Here is a 26,683-nt window from a genome sequence, read left to right as displayed (position 1 = left end):
ACTGCCACCCAGTTTAGTGACATCTGCAAACTTGGAAATATTACACTCAATTCCTTTATCTAAATCATTGATGTATATTGTAAATAGCTGGGGTCCCAGCACTGAGCCCTGTGGCACCCCACTAGTCACTGCCTGCCATTCTGAGAAGGACCCATTTATCCCGACTCTCTGCTTCCTGTCTGCCAACCAGTTCTCTATCCACGTCAATACATTACCCCCAATACCATGTGGTTTAATTTTGTACATTAATCTCTTGTGTGGGACCTTGTCAAAAGCCTTTTGAAAGTCCAAATACATCACATCCACTGGTTCTCCCTTGTCCACTCTACTAGTTACGTCCTCAAAAAATTCTAGAAGATTTGTCAAGCATGATTTCCCTTTCATAAATCCATGCTGACTTGGACCGATCCTGTCACTGCTTTCCAACTGCGCTGCTATTACATCTTTAATAATTGATTCCAATATTTTCCTCACTACTGATGTCAGGCTAACCACTCTATAATTACCCATTTTCTCTCTCCCTCCTTTTTAAAAAAGTGGTGTTACATTAGCTACCCTCCAGTCCATAGGAACTCATCCAGAGTAGACAGACTGTTGGAAAATGATCACCAATGCATCCACTATTTCTAGGGCCACTTCCGTAAGTACTCTGGGATGCAGACGATCAGGCCCTGAGGATTTATCGGCCTTCGATCCCATCAATTTCCCTAACACAATTTCCTGACTAATAAGGATTTCCTTCAGTTCCCCCTTCTCGCTAGACCCTCGGTCCCCTAGTATTTCCGAAAGGCTATTTGTGTCTTCCATCGTGAAGACAGAACCAAAGTATTTATTCAATTGGTCTGCCATTTCTTTGTTCCCCATTATAAATTCACCTGATTCTGACTGCAAGGGACCTACCTTTGTCTTCACTAATCTTTTTCTCTTCACGTATCTATAGAAGCTTTTGCAATCAGTTTTTATGTTCCCAGCAAGCTTCCTCTCATACTCTATTTCCCCCCTCCTAATTAAATCCTTTGTCCTCCTCTGCTGAATTTAAATTTCTCCCAGTCCTCAGGTTTGCTGCTTTTTCTGGCCAATTTATATGCCTCTTCCTTGGATTTAACACTATTCCTAATTTCCCTTGTTGGCTACAGTTGAGCCAACTTCCCCGTTTTATTTTTACTCCAGACAGGGATGTACAATTGTTGAAGTTCATCCATGTGATCTTTAAATGTTTGCCATTGCCTATCCACCGTCAACCCTTTAAGTATCATTCGCCAGTCTATTCTAGCCAATTCACATCTCATACCATCGAAGTTACCTTTCCTTAAGTTCAGGACCCTAGTCTCTGAATTAACTGTGTTACTCTCCATCTTAATAAAGAATTCTACCATATTATGGTCACTCTTCCCCAAGGGGCCTCGCACAAGATTGCTAATTAGTCCTTTCTCATTACACATCACTCAGTCTAGGATAGCCAGTCCTCTAGTTGGTTCCTCGACATATTGGTCTAGAAAACCATCCCTAATACACTCCAGGAAATCCTCCTCCACCATATTGCTACCAGTTTGGTTAGTCCAATCTATATGTAGATTAAAGTCGTCCATGATAACTGCTGTACCTTTATTGCACGCATCCCTAATTTCTTGTTTGATGCTGTCCCCAACCTTACTACCACTGTTTGGTGGTCTGTACACAACTCCCACTAGCATTTTCTGCCTTTTGGTATTTCGCAGCTCTACCCATACAGATTCCACATCATCCAAGCTAATGTCCTTGCTTACTATTGCATTAATTTCCTCTTTAACCAGCAATGCTACCCCACCTCCTTTTCCTTTGTGTCTATCGTTCCTGAATGTTGAATACCCCTGGATGTTGAGTTCCCAGCCTTGGTCACCCTGGAGCCATGTCTCCGTAATCCCAAATATATCATATTCGTTAATAGCTGCCTGCGCAGTTAATTCGTCCACCTTATTATGAATACTCCTTCAGGCTTGTCTTTTGAACACACTTTGCCCCTTTAAGATTTTGCTGTAGTGTGGCCCTTTTTTGATTTTTGCCTCAGGTTTCTCTGCCTTCCACTTTTACTTTGCTTCTTTCTATCTTTTGCTTCTGCCCCCATTTTATTTCCCTCTGTCTCCCTGAATAGGTTCCCATCCCCCTGCCATATTAGTTTAAACCCTCCCCAACAGCACGAGCAAACACTCCCCCTAGGACATTGGTTCCGGTCCTGCCCAGGTGCAGACCGTCCGGTTTGTACTGGTCCCACCTCCCCCAGAACTGGTTCAAATGTCCCAGGAATTTGAATCCCTCCCTCCTGCACCACTCCTCAAGCCACGTATTCATCTTAGCTATCCTGCCATTCCTACTCTGACTAGCACGTGGCACTGCCACACAGTTGTGATGTTATATTAGTGTACTCTTCTGCAGCAATGTTGATTGGAAAAAAACTGTGGGAGGCTCGATCCCCATGGTGTTGCAGTATGAGGAAACAGAGTACAGGATCAGCTTGTCATAAAATATCCAGCCTGGCCACTGCGGAAGCTTCTCAATGTGTAGCTGCTGCAGTCTCATATTTTGGTGATGTTGTTTTCATAATTTCATCTGAAGTAAATGTCAGCCTTGGCTCAATGGCTGCATTCTCACCTCAGAATCAGAAGGTTGTGGGTTCAAATCCCTGTCCAGAAACTTGAGCACATAATCCAGGCTGACACTCCAGTGCAGTACTGAGGGAGTGCTGCACTGTCAGAGGTGCTGTCTTTCAAATGAGACGGTAAACCGAGGCCCCCCCCTGCCCTCTCAGGTGGATGTTGAAGATCCCATGGCACTGTTCGAAGAAAAGCAGGAGAGTTCTTCCCAGTCTCCAGGCTAATATTTATCCCTCAACCAACATTACCAAAACACATTAACTCGTTATGTATCTTACTGCTGTTTATGTGACCTTTGTGCAAATTGCCTGCCGTGTTTCCTTCATTGCATCAGTGACTACACTACAATAGTACTGTACTGACTGTAAAAATCTTTGGGATGTCGTGAGGTCATGGAAGGTACTCAATAAGTGAAAGTCCTTTCCCTTTTTCCTCTTTTAAAATTAAGCTAAATTAAGTTTTCAGGTAGGATTGGTGCATTACCTGAAAAGTGGGGAGCGGGGAAATGGAGCTGAGTCCATGATCAGATCAGCCATGATCTTATTGAATGGCAGAGCAGGCTCGAGGGGCCCTATGGCCTACTCCTGTTCCTATTTCTTATGTTCTTAAACCGTGTTCATCGTGTCAGCCATGTTTTGCAGAACATGTTACCATAACAACATAGCCCTGGAATATAAAATGCCCTGCACCAATCACATACTGCATTCCCCATCTTTGAAGTGCAGTGATGTTTCTTTTGATATTGGAAGTGGAAACTGCAATGAAATTGATTCTGACTTGAAGCGACCAATATGCAAAGCCCCCACCACTAGATTTTCAGGATTCATAGCGTCGGGGATCAGTTATAATATTAAAGGCCCATGATTGTACTCATACTTCCTCTACTGCACCACTATTGACCAGACAGCTAGGGGCCGAAATTGCCCTTTCCATGAGGGCCGTGACCGGCGCAAAGAGGCGACTTCAGGATGGTAGGGAATCATCACTCGGTCGGCGCGGAGGGCCGTTATTTTGTAAATTGCCCTCCTTTATCTTTGGAGCGGTGTACGGGACCGCCCCGCCCATTTTCTCGCCACATCGTGCACGTGCCGACCCCTTACCGATCGGCGGCGACCCCCTTTCGGAAACTGCCCCACGGAATTGCCCCGCGGGAGCGGTGCTGCTGCTAAAGGGGAGGGCGCGCTGCTGCGGCCGCCATTTTATTTTAATTGTCGGCTGACTGCCAGGTCGGCCCGACAATGGTGGCCATGGGTTCGGCCGGGCCACCAACAGGCAGCCCGGCACCCCCTCTTGGGTACCGGGCCGCTGGCCTGACCAAAACCCTCCCTGGTGGCCCAGTATTTGCCACTAAAGTGGCTGCAGAGTTCGCAGCAGCCCTTCCCTTTAACTGAAGGGGAAGGACGTTGTGACGCATTAGCGTGGCGCTTTTGACTCGGAGCGACGGCCACTCCGACCCGCCCGCACTTCCGCCCCGATACAAAAAAAATTCAAAGAGCGGAATTTCTCCGGATTGTCTGCTCCATGCACTGGGACGGACAGAACCCTGAGAAATCGGTCGGTGCGCCCTGTTTCCAGGTGGAGGGCAATTTCGGCCCCCTAGTCACTAAAGCACCACTGCAGGGTTGAGCATGCAGCTCATTTTGCAGGCACTCCTGGGCCATCATAATGGAGATAACGTTTTAACACATTAACGGGGCGTGTTCAAACGTAATTCCTAGGTCAGTTTTCGCTCACTCTCTGAAGGGGTTGATCCGTTTGATTTTGGCACGGTCAAACATAGACTTGAAGAAAAGCAAAATACTGCGGATGCTGGAATCTGGAATAAAAACAGAAAATGCTGGAAATCTCAGCAGGTCAGGCAGCGTCTGTTAACGTTTCGGGTCGATGACCTTTCGTCAGGACTCTCGTCAGATAGACTTGAAGAAACTAAGTTCTAACGCCCGAATTCTACTTTTTTCTTTATTTTGGGACTGTGTTTTTTGTTAATCAAGTGATTTCAGGCAGTCAATGAGTCAATACTTCTCTTTATAGCTGCTTGGGGCAATTGCAGTAGTGATAGCCAATTCTGTTAAACTCAGAATAATGCTCAATGCTCTTAACTGCAGTTAACTGGCTAGTTAGTGCCTAATTTATATCACATCTTATTTCCCGCTCTCGCTGATGTACTCACTCCCACTCCTCTGCTGACACTGTAGACTCTTGCTGGTTTCCAGCATCATCGGGGGCAGGCTACCTACTGCTAGCTGGCTTGAGTGGTCAATCTGTATGTGTGTGTTCCGGGATGGTCAACCATGGCAGGCTATCACAATCGCGTCCAGGCCTGTCCTCATCTGATGACAACAAATGTACCGTTTGCAGCACTGGTCACAGCATAGTGATCTGGGGCTAACTGACCAGTTTCTTTCTCCCTTAGCCAGGAGTGCCAAGTCCAATTACAATATTCTGACTGCTTGGCTGTCTGACATCAGCTGACCCAGAGACCAAAGACTTTTCCTGGGCTGTGTGATTCTGTTCCACACTGGGCAGGGCACGGAGCCATCAGGGGGGAACAAAATTCATGTTTCTAGCAGTGATTGCTGATGTACCTTTCTTCATATCACTGGTTCTTATCCATCTCCATAACCTACAGCACCCCCTCCCCAACAATATAACAGCCAGAGCTAGGAGCATCAGGGGAATATGAGTGAGACTGGTGAAAGATTCATATAGCGCAAGATCATGCCATTCTGAAACAACCCAAATTAGTCTGAAATGCAGTGATTGCTGCCCTTGCATAGTCATTTGGAACACAGCAAGATCCCACAGACAGCTGTGAGATGAATAACCAGCTCATCTGGTTGAAGGAGAAATGCATCAGCCGGTCCAGGCAGCGGGCGGTCGAGGGGGTCGTTCAGCCCGACTGCCTGCCTCTCTGCCACGGTTACATCCGAGCCAGGGTGTCCCTGGAGATGGAGCACGCGGTGTCCACCGGTACGCTCGCGGCCTTCTGTGAGAGTTGGGCTCCGGAGGGACTGGAGTGCATCATCACCCGCGGCAACCAAATTTTAATTTGATCATTTAAGTTTAAAGTTTAATTTGTTTAATTTGCTGGTTTTAGTGCTTCCCCCTCCTTTTAGCCAGGGGGCACTTGTATAATTTGTGTGTTGGTGCCCTCAAAAAAAAAAGGGAGGCACTGGAAAAAAATTTATTTTGGAGTGTGACCCTCCTTGCACAACTAAAATAGTTGAGGGAGAAATGCTGCCTGAGACTCTGCTGTTCTTCAAACAGTGCCATGGGATCTTTAATGTCCTGAATGTGAGTTTAACATTGCACCTCTGACAGTGCAACACCTCCGCAGTACCGACTATGTCCTTAAGTCCTGGACTGGGGCTCAAACCCACAAACTCTCCATGGCAACAGTGCTACCAACATCAGCCGTGCTGACATGATCAAATAGAGATGAGACATGCAAACTCAAAGACCCAGATAAAGCTCTCCATATTTTAAGAACGAAACACATCAGAATAAGTAATATTTTTAAACTAAGATGAGTGAGTCACACTCCAAATGAGTGACGGTTGATAGCTTAGCCCAGATTTCACGATCAGGATTACTTTAATGCTGGCGGTAACCTGTTTAAAATAAATGGGTTGCTACTGGTGTTAAAGTCAGCATGAAGTGGAAAATCCTGTCCCTTCAGTGAATACGCCTGTAAAAACCCCTTTCCAGGTCTGTGGGTTAATACCCCTGTAAAAAATGATCTAAATTCTGGACCTTAGGTTAATACCTCCGTACAGTGTCAGCTGTGGCTCAGTGGGCAGCACACCTGCCTCTGAGTCAGAAGATTGTGGGTTCATCCCACTCCAGGAACCTGAGCGCATAAATCTAGGCTGACACTCCAGTGCAATGCTGAGGGATTGCTGCAATGTCAGAGGTGCCGTCTTTTGGTTAAACCGAGGCCCTGTCTGTCGGTCAGGTGGAAGTATAAGATCCCATGGCACTATTTCGAAGAAGAGCAGGGGAGTTATCCCCAGTGTCCTGGCCAAAAGAAACAGATTATCTGGTCATCATCACATTGCTGTTTGTGGGAGCTTGCTGTGCACAAGTTGGCTGCCACGTTTCCCACATTACAACAGTGACTACACTCCAAAAGTATGTCATTGGCTGGAAAGTGCCTTGAGACATTGGGTGGTCTTGAAAGGCGCTATATAAATGCAAGTCTTTCTTTCTTTCTTTCTGTAAAACTCCTTCGAAATCCACATCCTTGGGTTAATACCCCTGTAAAACTCTCTCTAAATCCAGACCCTTGGCAAACCCCAATGGAATCTAAACCCTTGGGTAAAGTCCAGTGCGTTAAATATAAAATGCAAATTTTCTCATCACAGTGAATAATTCCATGCTGGAAGTGGCCCTTTTGAGAGAGATTAGCTTATAATCTTTGCTCAGAATAACATCATTGGGCGAGGTCAAACAGGAGTCTCCCCCGGCTTCAACTCCAGTTATTATTAAGCATCGTCAATGCTCTCAGTTTCGCGAGCGATGCATTCATTCTGCGCTATTGTTTTAATGCGTGCTACTCACCGCAATAGAAAATGAAAAGCTTCTAATTTTGTCGCGCTTTGTCAAGGTGAAGCTCTAAAGCTTACACCACACAGTGAATTATTTCTAGAGTGCAGTGGCTTTGGTTGGTGGGAAATCGCGCCAACCATTTTGCACTACAACGGCCTACAAGCTGCAATGGAATGAACGACAAAAAAAAGAAATGAAGAGGGTGTTCCATCCCTGTGAACTCGGCAAATTAGAACAAAAATCAATGAATTATTAATGAAATCACAAGTGCCGGGACCACTGATTTGCAATTTGTTTCTGTTTTACTTGAGCAGCCTTGGTCAGGTCAGACACTTGGATAATGACTTTCCTTTGAAGAACAACTTTGCCTGGCTTTACTATTTATTCCTGTTTTGTAAGACCTTATTTTGTTTTTGATAGGCATGGTTGGACTGATAAATCGACCCGTTAAGGGTCTGAGAATCATTGAGATAATAGACCGGCTGGCACGGGATAATAGACATGACATATTGACACTATGTACAACATCTTTTTTTATGGATTTATACAATTGATGTGACTGTCAACAGTGAAACTAGGCCTTTCAGGAGATGTGCTCTGATTATTTACTGGACGGTGTGAGCAGAGCAAGAGACCTTCTGAAAAACTACTCGGTACATTTAGGAGGGGAGTCCCCGAGGGGAGTTATATTAAAGGCATGGTTCTCCCAAATCCGTAGAAAGGTGAAAAGGGGAGATCTAGTCACAAAATGCCTTTTTTAGTGTGAGGAAGGTGTAATGGTCAGTACATACCACAATGGAAAATTCCACACTCTTTCCAAGCACCTTAAACATGTGGAACTCTTTACCTCTCTCAGTCTTCCCTCCCTCTACAACCTACAGACTTAAAACTCAAGCTTGGTGCCACCTAATTACCATTTATCTGGTTTCCTCTCCTGCTCTTCTCAACCTTGGCTGTGTTCTGTCCCTTTCCCTAGATTTTTTAATTGAAAGTGAGCTGATGTATTGGTGGGAGATTGAGAAGCCAGTGTAAGTCATGGGGAGCATGTGTCTTCTTTTAGACATGTCTTGTGGCTCCTGTTTCAGCATTAAACCCATTGCTTAATCACCACAGCTTATTTAAAGTCACAACTCAAATTATCTGATAAATATAAAATTGTTTGCACTAATTGCCCTTTTTACATAGTATTCCATTGTACTTACAGCACAGAAACAGGCCATTCGGCCCAACAAGTCTATGCCGGTGTTTATGCTCCACATCAGCCTCCTGCCACCTTACTTCATCTAACTCTATCAACATATCCTGCTATTCCTTTCTCCCTCATGAACTTATCGAGCTTCCCCTTAAATTCATCTCTGCTATTTGCCTCAACCACTCCCTGTGGTAGCAAGTTCCACACTCTAGCCACTTTTGCCGAGTTCTTTATATCATGCAACTATTGGAAAATTCAAATTTTTTTAGTGCAAAGCATGACGTTGAAGGATCAGGGATAGGTGGTACTGTTGTCCGTGCTCCTCTGGACTTTCTGATCTCCTTGGGCCCCAATCCCTTGAATCCTGTGCTGAATTCAACATTTGTTGCAGGGTCACCACGTTAACTCATTCAGGGACTCCTTATCTTCCTCAGTCCTTCCTTCCTTCCTACAATTTAAAGGCTTTTAAAACCCAACTTTGGTAACCACTGCTTCTCAACTAATGGCACCTCCCCAGCTACTCTTTTCAACCTTGTCTATGTCACTTGAACCGTTCACCGAGGTTTCTCAAGAATGCAAGAGACTGCACGTGTGAGGGGCTGGTCTGCACAGTGTGTGGCATCACCTCCGAGACCTGAACTTCAGCTCAGCCCAGAAGGAATTACCTGTAGAGGGACTGAGTACCAGAGTCAGGTAAGGCCCTGCCCTTTCACCTCAAGGAACAGGGCTTGAGTCCAGACGTGGTGGGTCAATGGAAGTGGCTCATTAGTGCTGAGCTTTGAAACCAGCCTACATTTAGCGGATAACAGCTATTTTTATCCCAACGACTGCTAAGAGTCCTTAATCAATATGCAAACGAGATTCTCAAAACATAGAAACTGTCATTTGCCAGGTGTGGTAAAGACAGATTTCTCCACCATGATACAGAGTGAATTGCCCTGTCATCTGAGAAACCTCTCAGATTAGATTAAATTCAAGCGCACTGCAGTAAAACACCTGAGGCAAAAACTGAATGTAATCACACTCAGACCTTGCTCCCGATGGTTATCTCACAATCATTATTTTTTAATGCAGCATATTATCTGTAAATTGGTTATTCTTAATATGTGTTATTTCCCTCAGCAATGCCTGCTGTAAACAGCCCGAAAGGCCTCGTTATAATATCTGCATTTTCAAGCTGCAATATTTTTAACTGAGTTGGTGAGGTTGGTAAGAGTGTGCATGTTTTAAAGAAAAAAATACTTGCTTTTATAGCGCCTTTCAGAACCTCAGGGTGTCCCAACGCGCTTTACAATCAATAAGGTAGTTTTGAAATGTAGTCACTCTTATGTAGGAAACACGGCAGCCAATTTGCATACAGCAAGCTCCCACAAACAACAATGGAACAAATGACCAGATAATCTGTTTTATGTGTTAATTGAGGAATACATGTCCACGACACCGGGAGAATTAACCTGCTCTTCTACGAATAGTGCCCTCAGCACTGCACTGGAGTCTCGAACCCACAATCTTCTGACTCAAAGGCAAGGGTTCTATCACTTAGCCAAGGTTGACACTTCTAACCTTGGGCTGACTCAGTGATTGTGCCACTGAGCTATGTGTGTGTGTGTGGTGAGTGGTGTGGTGTAGTGTGTGGTGTGGTGTGTGTGGTGTGGTATGGTGTGGTGAGTGGTGTGATGTGGTTACATCCATTAAACAGGCCCCTCAAACCATCAAGCTCAACAACTCCTGCCAGCTAGCTTTCCTGATGATCTCATCGACTCTCACTGCTTACACAGGATTAGAAAAAAAAGACAGAAGAAAATTTGTAGCTCTGACCGTAGCAATGGTGTTATATTTGCCGAGTCAGGTAGAGAGAGCTCATTACTGTGACATCTGACCTGGAAGTGCTCCATCTGACACAGGCTGAAATGGGGCAAGTCTCATTTCCCAGCACATGTATTCATCCCTTACATTAATATGGTGCAAGGACATTTCGAAACACCCTCGCTGCACATCGCCCAAACCAACACATACTTTAATATCCAGTAACCATTCCACGCCCTAGCTCTATATGGTACTCAACCCCTCACCTCGACAGTCAAAACATTAGCATTTAGATACTCACCCTCGCATCTGTGACCTTGAACTCACGAAGGATGTACTGCGGCATGTTATACTCTGCCATTGGGTCCACGACAAAATACTGATACCTGGCGGATCGCTCGGCCGGCCAGTACTGGTGACATTTCTCCTGTTAAACACACAATAGATCCTCACATCAGTGGCAGTGTCTACAGTGACTTTCAGTTGCATCTTAAATTTTCACAAAAGCTCCCTTTATGTTGCAAGCTGTTGGCACCTGATGGCAGCCAGTGGCATTATCAAAGTTTAAAAAAAAAATTCAGTCTTGGGATATGGGCACCGCTGGCAAGGCCAGGATTTATTGCCCATCCCTGGTTGCCCTTAAGAAGATGGTAGTGAGCCGCCTTCTTGAACCACTGCAGTCCGTGTGGTGAAAGTGTCCCCCAGTGCTGCTGGTTAGAGCATTCCAGGATTTTGACCCAGCAACGATGAAGGAATGGCGATATATATCCAAGTCAGGATGGTGTGTGACTTGGGAGGGTAACCTTGAGGTCTTGGTGTTTCCATGCACCTGCTGCCCTTATCTTTCTAGATGGTACAGTACACTTGCCAGATTCACTAAGGCACCCAGCTTAAGTCATCCTGCCTGCCGGCCTTGGTTAACCTGGCAATTTTAGTTTGGTGTTGGCACTGGCTGGCACTTAGCCCAATATAAAAAGCAGCTTGAGTGAAAGGGGTTTGCTCTTGGGGCCACTGCGGCACAAGACTTCCTGAAAACCCTGACTGTTACAAACCACCTCCCAACTGGACAGCGACCTCGGATCTGAGTGAAGTGCAACGGTGGGCATGTTGAAATTGATCTTTCAAATTCGGGTTTTGTCCAGACCGTCCATATTAAGTTGTTGATAAAAACCCTGGGCTTGAAGTACCAGTGTTGCTGACATGGTCATGGTGGGAACAATTTCAGACGTTGAATTCGAACAAGATCCCAGGTTCAATTCCAGTCTGTGCAGAGGTGTACGATCTCAGTCAGGGTAGTGGTACAATTATAAAAACAGAGAATGCTGGAGATACTCAGTGGGTCAGGCAGCATCTGTGGAGAGAGAAACAGAGATAAAGTTTCAGGTCGATGACCCTTCGTCAGAACTGGCTTAAGGGTCTCTCAAAGTTCTGACCATTGAAGGGTCATCGACCTGAAACATTAACTCTGTTTCTCTCTCCACAGATGCTGCCTGACCTGCTGAGTATTTCCAGCATTTTCTGTTTTTATTTCAGATTCCAGCATCCGCAGTGTTTTACTTTTGTATTAGTGCTACAATTAGCCTCACTGCCCTGGGTCGGAGAGCATCAAATCAGGCAAGGTTCCCGATCCAGCAACTCCTGTTGGAAGCATGTCAACATCATTCAGGGCAGGATGAGGTTTAGCTGCGGTGCACACAATGGTTAAATAACCTGTTATCACTCACTGCCCCAGCTCATATAGAAAGAATGGTCACTTGGGTGAGGTCATCAGCACCCGTGAGGGGTCAATGGCTGTGAGAGGGGTTGGGGAAGAAATATTTTCGAAAAGAAATAAGCAAACCAAATTTTATAGTGTTGGGCCTGATTACACTTGACATCAGAAAACAGGCCAAGTCCGACCATCAAGGTCCCAATAACACAAGTAATCACCCTTTGCATTCCTGGTTCTGATTATCATTCCCCACACACATTTTCTCACAAGCACAGCTCTTGTTAAAGGCTTATTATCTCTGTAAGATAGAGCTCTGGCTCAGGCTCCTCAACCTTTTGATGAAAGACCTAAAACTTGTTGCCAAGTTGATATGTAGATGGAAAGATAGAGAAGTATCTAGATATAGATAAGTAGACAAATAGATGGATATAGTTAGATAGAAACAGAGAGAGATAAGACAGATAGATAAATAAGACAGATAGCTAGATATCGGTAAATAGAGCTAGAGTTGTAAATAAAGGGAAAGGAGAGCCAAGTTCTAAAAATGTAGGGAAAGATAATAGGTCACTCACACAGAAGGAGATTAACAGCTCCTGGGAAAAGACTGAAAAGTGAGGAGCATGCATTCTAATGATAAAATATCTCCTTGTTGTGACCCAGACATTCTGGTAGGAGCTAATTATTTAAAAGCTTCCTGTAGACACAAATTATGCAAAAAAAACCTGGGAGGTCACCCAGTCTCACTTCTCAGTGAAATCCCATTAGTCACTGATCTCCTTGAGTCTGGAAGCTCATTGCTGGGGATGTACTGAATAAGCTGGGCAGTCAACAGTCCCCAACCCCAGCAAAAAAACTCTGGCTTTCCAATAGACAGCTGGATAGCTCACTCAGAAATAAAGGCAGAAAATGCTGGAAATCTGAGTGGGTCAGGCAGCATGTGTGGAGAGAGAAACAAGAGTTAACGTTTCAGGTCAATGACCCTTTGCTCCGCTGAGTATTTCCAGCATTTTCTGTGTTTATTTCAGGTTCCAGCATCCGCAGTATTTTATTTTTGTATTAGATCAATCAGAGAACTTGTTCAAAGCGTGTGGGAATGTAAGCTGACATCTTTCAGGACCCTGACTGCCACTCCAAACCAGAAGGTGGCAATGTTTGTGGAAAAACATGGCATTTTGTCCTCAGGGTTAAGGGTCACACCTCAATTCCTACTCTAGCCCCGCCCAGCCCGATCCTGGTGTCGTCATGACGATTTCCAAGATTGGTGCTCCAAGGAGAGCTGCACTTTGAGTTGACTGAGTCAGCTGACAAAACTCATCACAGGGACTGACAGCTTCAAGTGTGCGCGAGAAAGATTTAAACAAAAATCTGAAAATAGACGTGGTGATTTGGGTAGAGTCAGACTCTGGGGACGTGTTTGCGTGTGCAAATTCTCCACTGATCTGACAAAACATCTCCAGCATCGGCAGCAGCACCAGGTAACACTCGCAAAGAAGTCACAAGTATCAAGAACCAAAAGGAAAATTGACAGCTTAAAACCTGTAGCCGATGCTGAAGAAAAGTCCCAGCGAGGATAAAACCCCGGTGTAATGTATTTGCCTATGGGTTCTTTGCTTAAGAATTCATAGCAACACATTGCTATTAAGAACTAGTTGGTTTATTAGCAAAGGTTTGACAATCACACTACACATTACCAGTTCATCCACCGGGCTCACAACCACCTGCCTCATAAGAACATAAGAAACAGGAACAGGAATAGGCCATACGGCCCCTTGAGCTGCTCTGCCATTCAACAAGATCATGGCTGATATGATCATGGACTCAACTCCACTTCCCTGCCCGCTCCCCATAACCCCTTATTGATTAAGAAACTGTCTATTTCTGTCTTAAATTTATTCAATGTCCCAGCTTCCACAGTTCTCTGAAGTAGTGAATTCCACAGATTCACAACCCTCTGAGAGAAGACATTTCTCCTCATCTCTGTTTTAAATTGGCGGCCCCTTATTCTAAGATTTAGCCCTCTAGTTCTAGTCTCCCCCATCAGTGGAATCATCCTCTCTGCATCCACCCTGTCAAGCCCCCTCATAATCTTATACATTTCGATAAGATCACCTCTCATTCTTCTGAATTCCAATGAGTAGAGGCCCAACCTACTCAACCTTTCCTCATAAGTCAACCCCCTCATCCCCGGAATCAACCTAGTGAACCTTCTCTGAACTGCCTCCAAAGCAAGTATATCCTTTCGTAAATATGGAAACCAAAACTGCATGCAGTATTCCAGGTGTGGCCTCACCAATACCTTGTACAGCTGTAGCAAGACTTCCCTGCTTTTATACTCCATCCCCTTTGCAATAAAGGCCAAGATTCCACTGGCCTTCCTGATCACTTGCTGTACCTGCTTACTATCCTTTTGTGGATCCCCCAAACCCAACTGGCTGGGGTTTTATTGAGTCTTGTGATCATCACATGACTGGCTAAGCCACTCCCAACTCAACAGCTCCACCAACCAGTGAGCATACTCACAGGTAGATACAGCAATATTTGATTATGAATCTGAAGCTGGGTGTCCATTCAATCACCCATGTCCAAATCTTCAGAGGCTCAGAATTGCATTCAAAGATTCAAACAGTGGAAGAGTTAGAGCATTGATTGTGATTACGACACTGTAATTACTAAATACTCCAGTGACACGCTGTAGGGGGGCTGGACGGAGGCATTCACAAGCCATCAGATCAGCCATGATCTTATTGCATGGCAGAGCAGGCTTGAGGGGCCAAATGGCCTACTCCTGCTCTTATTTCTTATGTTCTTATATTCTTATGGTAAATTTAATCAAATCTGTCAAATTGCATAAAAAGGAAAAAAGCTGCATCGGCCCCTTCTGCATAGCTTTCCATTTCATCATGGTGCTAAACACCACTATATTAATGACTTGGATGAAGGGACCGAGTGTAATGTAGCCAAGTTTGCTGATGATCTGCAAAGGGATATAGACAGGCTAAGTGAGTGGACAAAAATTTGGCAGATGGAATATAATATGGGAAAATGTGAGGTTATCCACTTTGGCAGAAAAAATAGAAAAGCAAATTATAATTTAAATGGAGAAAAATTGCAAAGTGCTGCAGTACAGAGGGACCTGGGGGTTCTTGTGCATGAACACAAAAAGTTAGTATGCAGATACAGCAAATAATCAGGAAGGCAAATGGGATGTTGGCCTTTATTGCAAGGGGCTAGAGTATAAAAGCAGAGAAGTCCTGCTACGACTGTACAGGGTATTGGTGAGGCACACCTGGAGTACTGCGTAGTTTTGGTCTCCGTATTTAAGGAAGGGTATACTTGCATTGGAGGCTGTCAGAGAAGGTTCCCGAGGTTGATTCCGGAGATGAGGGGGTTGACTTATGAAGATAGGTTGAATAGGTTGGGCCTATACTCATTGGAGTTCAGAAGAATGAGAGGTGATCTTATTGAAACATATAAGATAATGAGGGGACTTGACAAGGTGGTTGCAGAGAGGATGTTTCCACTCATAGGGAAAACTAAAACTAGGGGACATAGTCTTAGAATAAGGGGCCGCCCATTTAAAATTGAGATGAGGAGGAATTTCTTCTCTCAGAGGGTTGTAAATCAATGAAATTCTCTGCCCCAGAGAGCTGTGGAGGCTGGGTCATTGACTATATTTAAGGCGGAGATAGACAGATTTTTGAGCGATAAGGGAATAAAGGGTTATGGGGAGTGGGCAGGGATGTGGAGCCATGATCAAATCAGCCATGATCTTATTGAATGGCGGAGCAGGTTTGAGGGGCCAGGTGGCCTACACCTGCTCCTATTTCTTATGTTATTATGTTCTTCCCATCCCTCCCCCACAGCCTATCGTGCTGAATTCCTGCCCGCTCCCAATTTTCTCCCCTCCTCCAATGAAGGCACCAACTCAGACTAAAGAATGCCAAGTTGCATATAACTCGCTCAAGTGACCAATCTTCATGTATGAGCCCAGATAATTAGCACCATAGGCTGACTTCACCTCGATCAGGTACTTGACATTCACATACGGGCAATTCCTGTCATTGTCACTGGACAGTAGGCTGATTTTGCGAGGGGGCACTAAGATCTATTGTAGCATCCCACTGCTATCCGGGCTGCGATGTGAAAACTAAGCGGAGATTACTAATCAAATCTAGAGCCTGCTGGTCTGCACGGCTTAGGACCACACTGGGCAGTCTGTTTATCTGGATGTGTTGGGGCCATTAGTCCATCACTTCTATTGTGGATGGGCTGAAGGAAATGTTTGGTGATTTCTCTTTCCTCCAGCCTGATCCAGTCTCTTGGACATCATGGGCCACAGGAACAGGTGCAAGGCGCTCACCATTATGTCCCATCACTGAGCTGCAGGGTGGACATAGGAAGGCTGTGCTGGTTGAGTCAAGGACACACCTCTGCATCAATCTTTTAGTTAATTTGAACAACAAAACATTGCTAAATAATCAAGGATAAAGAGGGATGGGGGCCACATTGTCTGACTAATTCAAGTAACAACTCAATACTGGATGGGGGTTTGGTAAGGTTGGTATTCTGAGAGAATGAGGCCAAATGGGCTGAAGATCCACCTTCACCCAAAATGTGAGCTTGTGAAGAAGAGATATGTGATTTTTTTTTTGTAGGTTAGTTAAACCACCATTGTAGGACTAACTGGTAAAAGGCAAATGCTGGACTGTTGTCAGCAAGCAGGCCCTCACACTGGAATCGTTCCCAAGGCAGTGGGATGCTGTAAGAGGGGTTGATAGGTTTTTATGAAACGATTGAGCTAGATGGGCCGAATGGTCCCCCCCATCCCCACCCCCACCCACACCCTCATCTTTGTATTACCTTTTGCCCCTTCCCTATACTGGAGTCTCCTTGTGACAAATACTATGCCCAGCTAACACTTGTTCCCAGGCCTTTTCCAATGCTGCTCTCGACGGCTTCTCGGAGGTATGAAGGGGCAGCCTGCGGTCCCTCTTTCCTGCTTTCTGTGGAAAAGCATTTTGCTTCTGGTTGGCCTGGTGCCTTCCCAGAGCTGCATGGCCAATATTGGGAGTGGAATGAGTGCAGGATTGGGGCCCACCACACAGCCATGCTGCAAGCCGGGGCTTCAATGTCCTGCCTCTTTAAATAAAACATCGAACAACTCAATCCCTCAGCCTCAGAGTACTGGAAGAACGGTCAAACCCTGAACATGGCACATCCCGCTCTCAGTTTCAGCAGCACTTACACGTCCCATTTCTCGCAGTTTAGTGAGCATGACAACAATGGTGGAGTTGTTCTCCCACAACATTCTCCAGAAGTCCTCCGTGGTCTCTGCTAAAGGACCTTGCGTGGCTATGTATGCTTTCTGTTGTCTGCAGGCAAAAAAAAAAATCATGTTGATTAGTATAAGAATAGGAGGAGCTCTCTCAACAGTGAGCAGAGAAGCCACAATACAGGTAAGTGATGGTAAAGGTAGGGTATAAAGTCATGGGTTGTGGAAGGGGATTAAATGGATGTGATAAAGTCCACCATAGGGACTGTGGAAGATTAAATTAGTGGTGTAGAGTCCACGATAGGATAGAATATCGATAGTCTGGGAAAGCAGATTAAACTGGACAGGTAGAGTCCATGACAGAGTCCAATGTAGATGATCTGCGATGGGTCAAATATCCTTTCCTCATTCAATATTTTCTCACATTTAAACCACCAACCACCAACAGAGAAACAGGGCAGTATAATCTGCCTTCGGGAAAGGCACAAACTGCTTTAATTTGCAGGCCCACAACATAAACAAGGTATCAGGTTGTCTGTTGACATCAGTATAGAGAGAAGACAGGGTAATGTGTTGGATGGAATCCTTCATTACAGCTGCTGTTGGACTTTGCTGTGTATGGCAAGTGCCTTCGGCATTTGTTTTAGGATTTCCAGAGTTTGCCGGCTTTGATTTTAATTTGTATTGTGACTATCCGGTGGCTAACTGTGAAACGATTAACCTTTCTGCCCCAAGACTGTTCAGTGGCTAACCATAAATTGGAACGTGGCAGGATTGAGTTATTGGGCAATGCAGGGAAAGCTCTGGGGTAGCTGGAGAGCGCCCAGATTATGCAGTCACACAAGAGCGCTGTTGTGTGCACTGCCGGGGCGGGCAGCGTGTGAGTGCCCAGGAGCTGCTAGCACAGGTGATACGGGTGCTTGGTGCGGCGGGAATGATTCTTGCACTGTCGATGTTTAGTTAGCATCCAATTTAAAGAACAGGTGGCTAACTGCTAAACTGTGAAATAACTGCTAATTGGCTTGACCTGGAATGGCTGCTTGTGTAATCATATTGATTTGCTCAACACTCTCTGTTCCCAGCTCCACCAGTGGCAGGTAGTGAAGTGTTTCTGTGGATAGACAGCATTCATTTCTCATTCCTCCTTCTTGATTTATTGTGAGTCTGTTGGTCCTGCCACCCATGGGCCCTGTCCCACCTACATTTCAGGACTGGCCAGGAGTCTCCCGCATTTCACCACTGATCTCACGGGTGACTCAGTACTTTGGGTATTTCGTGCTGGTGTGACTCCATAGCCCCATACTCTCAGTTCCCCCCCACCCCCAACCCCCAGACCGCCCTACCGGCTCCCTCCACCCCCCCCACACCGCCCTACCTGCTCCCTCCCCCCCCCCACACCGCCCTACCTGCTCCCTCCCCCACACCGCCCAACATGCCCCCCCCCACACCGCCCTACCTGCTCCCCCTGCCACACCGCCCTACCTGCCCCTGCCCCCACACCGCCCAACATGCCCCCCCCCACACCGCCCTACCTGCTCCCCTCCCCCCCCCACACCGCCCAACATGCCCCCCCCAACACCGCCCTACCTGCTCCCTCCCCCCCCCCCACACCGCCCTACCTGCTCCCTCCCCCACACCGCCCAACATGCCCCCCCCCACACCGCCCTACCTGCTCCCTCCCCCACACCGCCCAACATGCCCCCCCCCACACCGCCCTACCTGCTCCCTCCCCCCCCCCACACCGCCCTACCTGCTCCCCCCCCCACACCGCCCTACCTGCTCCCTCCCCCCCCCACACCGCCCTACCTGCTCCCCTCCCCCCCCCGACACCGCCCAACATGCCCCCCCCCACACCGCCCTACCTGCTCCCCCCCCCACACCGCCCAACATGCCCCTCCCCACACCGCCCTACCTGCTCCCTCCCCCCCCCCACACCGCCCTACCTGCTCCCCCCCCCACACCGCCCAACATGCCCCTCCCCACACCGCCCTACCTGCTCCCCCCCCCACACCGCCCAACATGCCCCTCCCCACACCGCCCTACCTGCTCCCTCCCCCCCCCCACACCGCCCTACCTGCTCCCCTCCCCCCCCCGACACCGCCCTTCTGCTCCCTCCCCCCACACCGCCCTACCTGCTCCCCCCCCCACACCGCCCAACATGCCCCTCCCCACACCGCCCTACCTGCTCCCTCCCCCCCCCCACACCGCCCTACCTGCTCCCCTCCCCCCCCCGACACCGCCCTTCTGCTCCCTCCCCCCACACCGCCCTACCTGCTCCCCCCCCCCCCCCCACACCGCCCTACCTGCTCCCCCCCCCACACCGTCCTACCTGCTCCCTCCCCCCCCCCACACCGCCCTACCTGCTCCCTCCCCCACACCGCCCAACATGCCCCCCCCCACACCGCCCTACCTGCTCCCTCCCCCACACCGCCCAACATGCCCCCCCCCACACCGCCCTACCTGCTCCCTCCCCCCCCCCCACACCGCCCTACCTGCTCCCCCCCCCACACCGCCCTACCTGCTCCCTCCCCCCCCCACACCGCCCTACCTGCTCCCCTCCCCCCCCCGACACCGCCCAACATGCCCCCCCCCACACCGCCCTACCTGCTCCCCCCCCCACACCGCCCAACATGCCCCTCCCCACACCGCCCTACCTGCTCCCTCCCCCCCCCCACACCGCCCTACCTGCTCCCCCCCCCACACCGCCCAACATGCCCCTCCCCACACCGCCCTACCTGCTCCCCCCCCCACACCGCCCAACATGCCCCTCCCCACACCGCCCTACCTGTTCCCTCCCCCCCCCCCACACCGCCCTACCTGCTCCCTCCCCCCCCCCACACCGCCCTACCTGCTCCCCCCCCCACACCGTCCTACCTGCTCCCCCCCCCACACCGTCCTACCTGCTCCCCCCCCCACACCGCCCTACCTGCTCCCTCCACCCCCCCCACACCGCCCTACCTGCTCCCTCCACCCCCCCCACACCGCCCTACCTGCTCCCTCCACCCCCCCCACACCGCCCTACCTGCTCCCCCCCCCCACATCGCCCTACCTGCTCCCTCCCCCCCCCCACACCGCCCTACCTGCTCCCTCCACCCCCCCCACACCGCCCTACCTGCTCCCCCCCCCCACATCGCCCTACCTGCTCCCTCCCCCCCCCCACACCGCCCTACCTGCACCCTCCCCCCCCCCACACCGCCCTACCTGCTCCCTCCACCCCCCCCACACCGCCCTACCTGCTCCCCCCCCCCACATCGCCCTACCTGCTCCCTCCCCCCCCCCACACCGCCCTACCTGCTCCCCCCCCCCACACCGCCCTACCTGCTCCCTCCACCCCCCCCACACCGCCCTACCTGCTCCCCCCCCCCACACCGCCCTACCTGCTCCCTCCCCCCCCCAACACCGCCCTACCTGCTCCCCCCCCCACACCGCCCTACCTGCTCTCTCCCCCACACCGCCCTACCTGCTCCCTCCCCCCCCCACACCGCCCTACCTGCTCCCTCCCTGCACCGCCCTACCTGCTCCCCCCCCCACACCGCCCTACCTGCTCCCTCCCCCCCCCACACCGCCCTACCTGCTCCCCCCCCCACACCCTCCTACCTGCTCCCCCCCCACACCGCCCTACCTGCTCCCCCCCCCCCACACCGCCCTACCTGCTCTCTCCCCCACACCGCCCTACCTGCTCCCTCCCCCCTCCCCACACCGCCCTACCTGCTCCCTCCCCCCCCCACACCCTCCTACCTGCTCCCCCCCGCACCGCCCTACCTGCTCTCTCCCTCCCCACCCTGAGGTAGCCGCAGCTTTTCACACTGCCGAGACATTGGCCGTACGCATGCTACAGGGCGGCTTCCGCCGGGCGTCTGCTAACCCGACTGGAGACCCCACACAGCAGCTGCACCGACCCCAACCAGGGCACGAACCCGGGCCTCCCCCACCTCGTCTCACGACCCCCCCCCTCCCAAACCCTGCCCCCTCCGCCCCCCTAGCCCCCCCCCCCCACTGCCTGCCCCAACCCCCCCCCCACCCCACCAGCCCTCCCCCCCTCTCCCCGGCCTCTCCCGCACCCCCCCCCCCTCCCCAAATAAAGTCAAGCTGAACCGCAGCAAAACACCTGGGCCGTGCTCGCTAACAGATGGGTACTCCGACACCTGCCACACGCACAATCTCTCAAACCATGCTGGTACATGTAAACAGGGTTAACCCCCCCGCTTCACACCGAGCTGGAGACTCCGTGTTTGGCTAATGTCTACAGGCAGAGGCACTCCCAATTTGAAAAGTCGCAGGAGAACTCCCTTCGCAGTCCTGATGTTGCCTCTGCCACAAATGAAAATCCTTTGCAAGCTTCAGTAAACAAACCTCTCTCTCTACCGCATAAGATCCACTCGTAAACTGGGGCGCAACTGATGGAAGGTGAGTTCAGTATGAAGGTACCCTGCTAATTTTCCCTCTGCATCCTCCACTTCAGTTCAAACCCCCTTCCTTGCTGCCATGCCCATTCAAACGCCCTGGGTAGCAAAACAATTCATTCCCTCAAATCAAATGCCTGATGGGCAAAGCCAATGAGTTTTTTGGTTTTCACAGAATAATGGACAGAAAACAGATTCTAAAACAGCGGAAATGATCCTGGAATATAACTTATCAAGTCATCAATAAACCTGATCGGTAGAAAGGACTGGCCACAGAAAGAATCAGTGCTGTAGGTCCCAGATTTTGGTCATTTTTTAAAATATATCTATGTCTTTTTTTTAACATTCAATAGCAAGCTCCTCTCCGGAGTTAACTTCAAGTGAAAATCGCAAACCAGAGTCTGTCTGGGCCCGATAAACTCATAACTGCAGAGTAACTGTAAAGTGTTTTAAAGGGGTGAGTATTAAATCTGAAAATATACTCATCGAACATCCAGTCCCTCCCTGAACCACTCGTGCCTCACACAGTTTCTTTCATTTATCATCAGCTTTCTCAAAGAAGTTGATTTTATTGCCAGGAACTCTCTCTAAGAACAGCCCAGATGTCCCATCATGCATCGCAGTATATGCGGAAAGGTCAGCGTTGGCCGTGCAGCCGCGCTAAACATTGGCGGGACCCGGCCACTGGAGGGCTCGGCTTGATACACACCACCCCCCCCCCCCCCCGCCCCACTTCCTGATCTCAGGAGTGCTGAGCTGAAGCAGCATTTCTCCACAGGAGGGAGGTGGAGAATTGGGGCCAGTGTCATGCACTCTTGCTAACTGGTCAACAAAATTCAGCAGCAAAAGGACCGGGGTGCAAATTCCACCTGTCCCAGTTTGGTACAAGTCCAGGCGAGATGGATCAAGGGAAGGAAGAGTATACGTTTTGAAAAAGAGGGATTTTTAACCTTAGAAAAACGGGTATCGTGAGCATGGGGCAGACGGCTCAGTCGGGAGATGCACCACGTGGAGTGGCGCTGGGCCGTGCAGACTAGGAAAGTCCCGGGTTCCAGCTGAGTTAGTCAGGCTTAGCTGGTGTGGCATCTTGGGGCACCACACACCCTTCTGACTTCAGCATTCCTGGTTCAGGGAAAAGGTCGTCTGCATCTGAGCCCTGCTAGAAACGTACGGGAGCAGAGGTCAGCTGAGGTCAGTATGGGCTGGTGATGCCCTCCACGGCAGAACAGCAGGTCCAGTGTCACTGCTTGGAGCCACAACTGAGAAGTGGACACTCGGGCAAGGTACCATGGTGCTGCAAATACCTCCTGATTTATTTCCCTGGACCAGCCACTGCTGACACTGGAATGGGAGAAAGTACGAAGGTTGCTTCAGCATTGGGTGCATTAAAACAATGGATCTCTGCTGGGAAACAATCCAGCGACAGCTTCAGTTTACAAAGTCTTTGGTAGCTCGCCTTTAGGCTCCACACCTTTAACTGAAATGTGATTTTGCCAGATGGCAGTTTTTCCTACTAGTTTCGATCGCCTGGATGCGTCGGAGAGGAATTTTCCCAGATTTTTTCTCCCTAAATTGGCCTGGGTTTTTATCTGGTTTTTGCCTCTCCCAGGAGATCACATGGGGTTGGGGTGGAGTGGAGAATGTTTCAGTATAACGGGTGTCACAGTTGTGTGGGGCGGACTGGTTGGGCTGGGTGCTCTTTGCCTTTCCGTCATTGTTCATAGGTTTATATGTAACCTTTAGGGCTGCTGACCAAGGACCGTGCGGCTTTGTCGGCTGTGCGCGGACACGATGGGCCGAAATGGCCTTCTTCTGCGCTGTAGATTTCTATGTTTCTATAGAGTATGTCGGACAACATGTGTGGTTTGCCAAAACTGTGCGAAACAGTTTAAAATTTAGAAACCCAACCTCCTGTTGCTACAACTGTGCAATGAACTGCACAGCAGATGGTTCCTAATATTGCTCTTACATTTATTTAAATGCGATGTTAAAATTTACAGTGTAAATGCAGACTCGTGGCAAGCAGTGAGCAACAGCAGTCTCCCCTGGGTACCTACCTGTAGCCATCGATAAAGCTGGCGTTGATGTAGTCGGAACCCTCCACCCCACGGATTGGCTGTAGACACACTCTCGTCGTCTCGTACGGCATGATGTTGACAAGGCGGTTCTTGAACTTATTACATGGAAGGTTGGCACTTATGAATCTGGACGTGTGAGCCTTGGAATTGGCCAGGCGCTGAAAAGAAGAGCGGAAAGAGAATGAAGGTGATCGCAAGCGTCGAGTGACGTGCTCCTCTGTGCCCGGTGCTCCGTCCTTTTTAAAAGCTACATTTTCCCCCTTTAGCCAAGACGGAGAAGCAGGATTCTTTAAGGAAGCCAGTAGGTATCAAAATTGAGATTCGTAAGTGGGGGGTTTACAAACGCAGGTTTGCCCTCTTCAAGACTGATGCTCTATTGCAGGTGTCCTCTGCCTTTTGGCAGTCTGGCCCAGGGAGAGACAACTCGTACAGACTCAGCGAAACCTTGCTTCAGTTAAACTTGGTCATTAACAACGGTAAGGACACGTAATGACATTCTGAATTTTTCTCCCACCCGCGCACTTTAACTGCTGAGTTCACGGGGAGCTCATGGTTAGTTAGAACTATCCAACTCTCCCTCTGATATCACCCCCTTTTTTTAATTCATTGAAAAACGTGTAACCCTGTAGAACATTGCCACCGCCGCCATTTTCTGAGCCTTGCGCTGGGCGGAGCTAAATGTAGACTGGCTTCAGCCTGTTCTCAGTAGGTTGGTCCACCTATGAGGTCACAGGTTGATGTTGGCTATTCCCCTGGCAAATACTGCTCAACTCAGGACATCACAGAGCCATGCAGAAGGGAGGGGAAAGTAATATTTAAGATGTAGAAGCAGGATCCTTTAAGGAAGCCAGTAGGTATCAAAATTGAGATTCATAGGTGGGGGGTTTACAAACGCGGGCTTGCCCTCTTAAAAACTGATGCTCTATTGCAGGTGTCCTCAAACGGTGGTCTGTAGGCCACAAGTGGTCTCTGAACCATAGCACTCATCCTTCAAAGCCTAGGCAATTCAGTCCTACTTGCGCTTATAGTTCTTGTTCATTGGTTTGTCCTGTTTGAGTTGTGTAGGAGTTTGGAAAGGGTTGCTCTCATTGATGGATGAATCTTAAATCCAAACACCAAGATTTGTTAGTACCAGAAACTTATGATAGATGCAGATTAATGAGAACATTGGATTTAAACATTATATTCGGTGTGTACATATGTGGCTCGTGAAAATACATGGCTTGGGCAGCTCTGCTCCGTTATCTAAGGGACTGGAATTGCCTGCTATATTCGGGGTGGAAACATGACTTTATAAGTGTAGGCTTCACCGAGCTGAGGTTCAATTGCAATCGTTTCTCCGGGAGTAAATCATGATTTCAACCTCATTTTGGAAATTTCTTGGTTCACTATGTGGCCCCAGTACGACATTCTCACTGCAGTAATCAGCCGGCCAGATCATTGCTGGTGACAAACAGCCGCAGCAATTGGAATTCGATAATATTGGCCTTATGCTGACTGCTTTGATTCCAGTTGATTAAACCGGGATAAATTGTTATTGCAGCCGGCTCACGTAGTTTTGTTAATGTTGGTTTTCAGATGTCGAAGTACTTCCCCCAACTCTCCCACCCCCCATCCCCGACCCCTCACAGTTTTCTCCCTCGTCTGATGAAGGACTGGGAAAAAAATAAATCAGCCGGGGTTCCCACTCCTGATTGTCATCCAGGTTAGGATCGGGCTCTGATGCTGGCTTCTTGCACAGCCCCGATTTTCATTGCTGCATTATTGCCTTCAGCTGCCTGGGACCTAAGCTTTGGAATTCCCTCCCTAATCTCCCTCCTCCTTTAAGACGCTCTTTAAAACCTGCCTCTTTGTCACCTGTCCTAATATCTCCTTATGGGGCTCGGTGTCAAATTTTGTTTGATAATTGCTCCTGTGAAGCGCCCTGGGATGTTTTACTACGTTGAAGGCGCTACATAAATGCAAGTTGTTGTTGTTGCTCTGACTCGGCTCACATGTTGAAGATTGGTCTCATAGGGTGGTACCAAAGGACAGCTGCCAGTTGACTAAACTGACATTACACTACCCAAGCAAACCTTTTAAAACAGTCACTTTGTGCAAGTTGAACCCAGTCCCAAAAATACTCCCAATAGTTAAGGAAATCGATCCGGCAACACAAACAGGAACATTCCCGAGCTGGTCCTGGGACCTGTCTTGTGATTCCCCAAATGGCCCCACCAATCTTAGCCCAGGTAGTCTGGGGCTGGTAAAACCCACGAGTCCTCGAGTTATTATTCACTGGCATTAGAGTCTCAGGCAGGTCCTGGGGGTCTTTCACAATACTCTGGGCTTTTGGTGTGTTTCGCCACCGCAGTTAATTGTGAGAAATGTCTTCTCCTTGGCCCCAGCGGTTGAGCTATCTTGTGCCCTCTTTAATTCACAATATGGCTGCAGAGCACAGCCCTGACTAAAAAGTGAATTCAGTAGCACTGCTGCCACTGAAAAGGCCACCTCCAGGGGCAGCGAGAGAAACATTAGCACAAGGGGCAGAGGTTGCCTCAAAGGCCTGCCATGTGGTTTCACCTTTGCTGTCATGTGCAGGACTCCGCCAACACTGGGGAAGATCCAGTGGTAAAAAGTGAATGATCTGTGTATGTGTAATTGAGTGCAGTTGTTTTCTATTGATCTGGCACTGCCTAGACTAGTTGTGGTCGAAGTGCTTATTGTGTTGAAACTGAAAGGTTCCTTTAAATAAAAAGATTTGCATCTCTCAGAAACGAATACCTAAAAAAATGATGAAGAAAGGGAAGATAGACTATGAAAGTAAACTAGCACGATAGTAAAAACAGATAGTAAGAGTTTCTATAGGTATATAAAAAGAAAAAAAGTGGCTAAAGTAAATGTTGGTCCCTTAGAGGATGAGACCGGGGAATTAGTGATGGGGAACATGGAGATGGCAGAAACGTTGAACAAGTATTTTGTATCAGTCTTTACGGTAGAGGACACTAACAATATCCCAACAGTGGATAGTCAAGGGGCTATGGGGGGGGGGGAGGAACTTAAC

General features: G+C 48.8%; 1 protein-coding gene across 18 annotated transcripts in view; it reads right to left on the bottom strand.

Moving 5' to 3' along the window:
• Nucleotides 1–26,683, bottom strand: part of LOC139228683 (receptor-type tyrosine-protein phosphatase S-like) — a 592,821-nt gene that overhangs the window by 14,010 nt on the left and 552,128 nt on the right. For all 18 annotated transcript variants that reach the window (XM_070859939.1, XM_070859924.1, XM_070859930.1 and 15 more), the window contains 3 exons: nucleotides 23,620–23,798; nucleotides 17,133–17,259; nucleotides 10,478–10,603 (listed from right to left, as the gene is read on the bottom strand). In XM_070859939.1, the coding sequence (XP_070716040.1) occupies nucleotides 10,478–10,603; nucleotides 17,133–17,259; nucleotides 23,620–23,798 (432 nt within the window). The remainder of the gene's footprint in view (nucleotides 1–10,477; nucleotides 10,604–17,132; nucleotides 17,260–23,619; nucleotides 23,799–26,683) is intronic.

Source organism: Pristiophorus japonicus, chromosome 18 (assembly GCF_044704955.1).
Source record: "Pristiophorus japonicus isolate sPriJap1 chromosome 18, sPriJap1.hap1, whole genome shotgun sequence".
In the NCBI taxonomy this organism is placed as follows: domain Eukaryota; kingdom Metazoa; phylum Chordata; class Chondrichthyes; family Pristiophoridae; genus Pristiophorus; species Pristiophorus japonicus.
The sequence above is the reverse complement of the archived record's forward strand: the minus strand, read 5'-3'. Positions and strand labels throughout refer to the sequence as shown.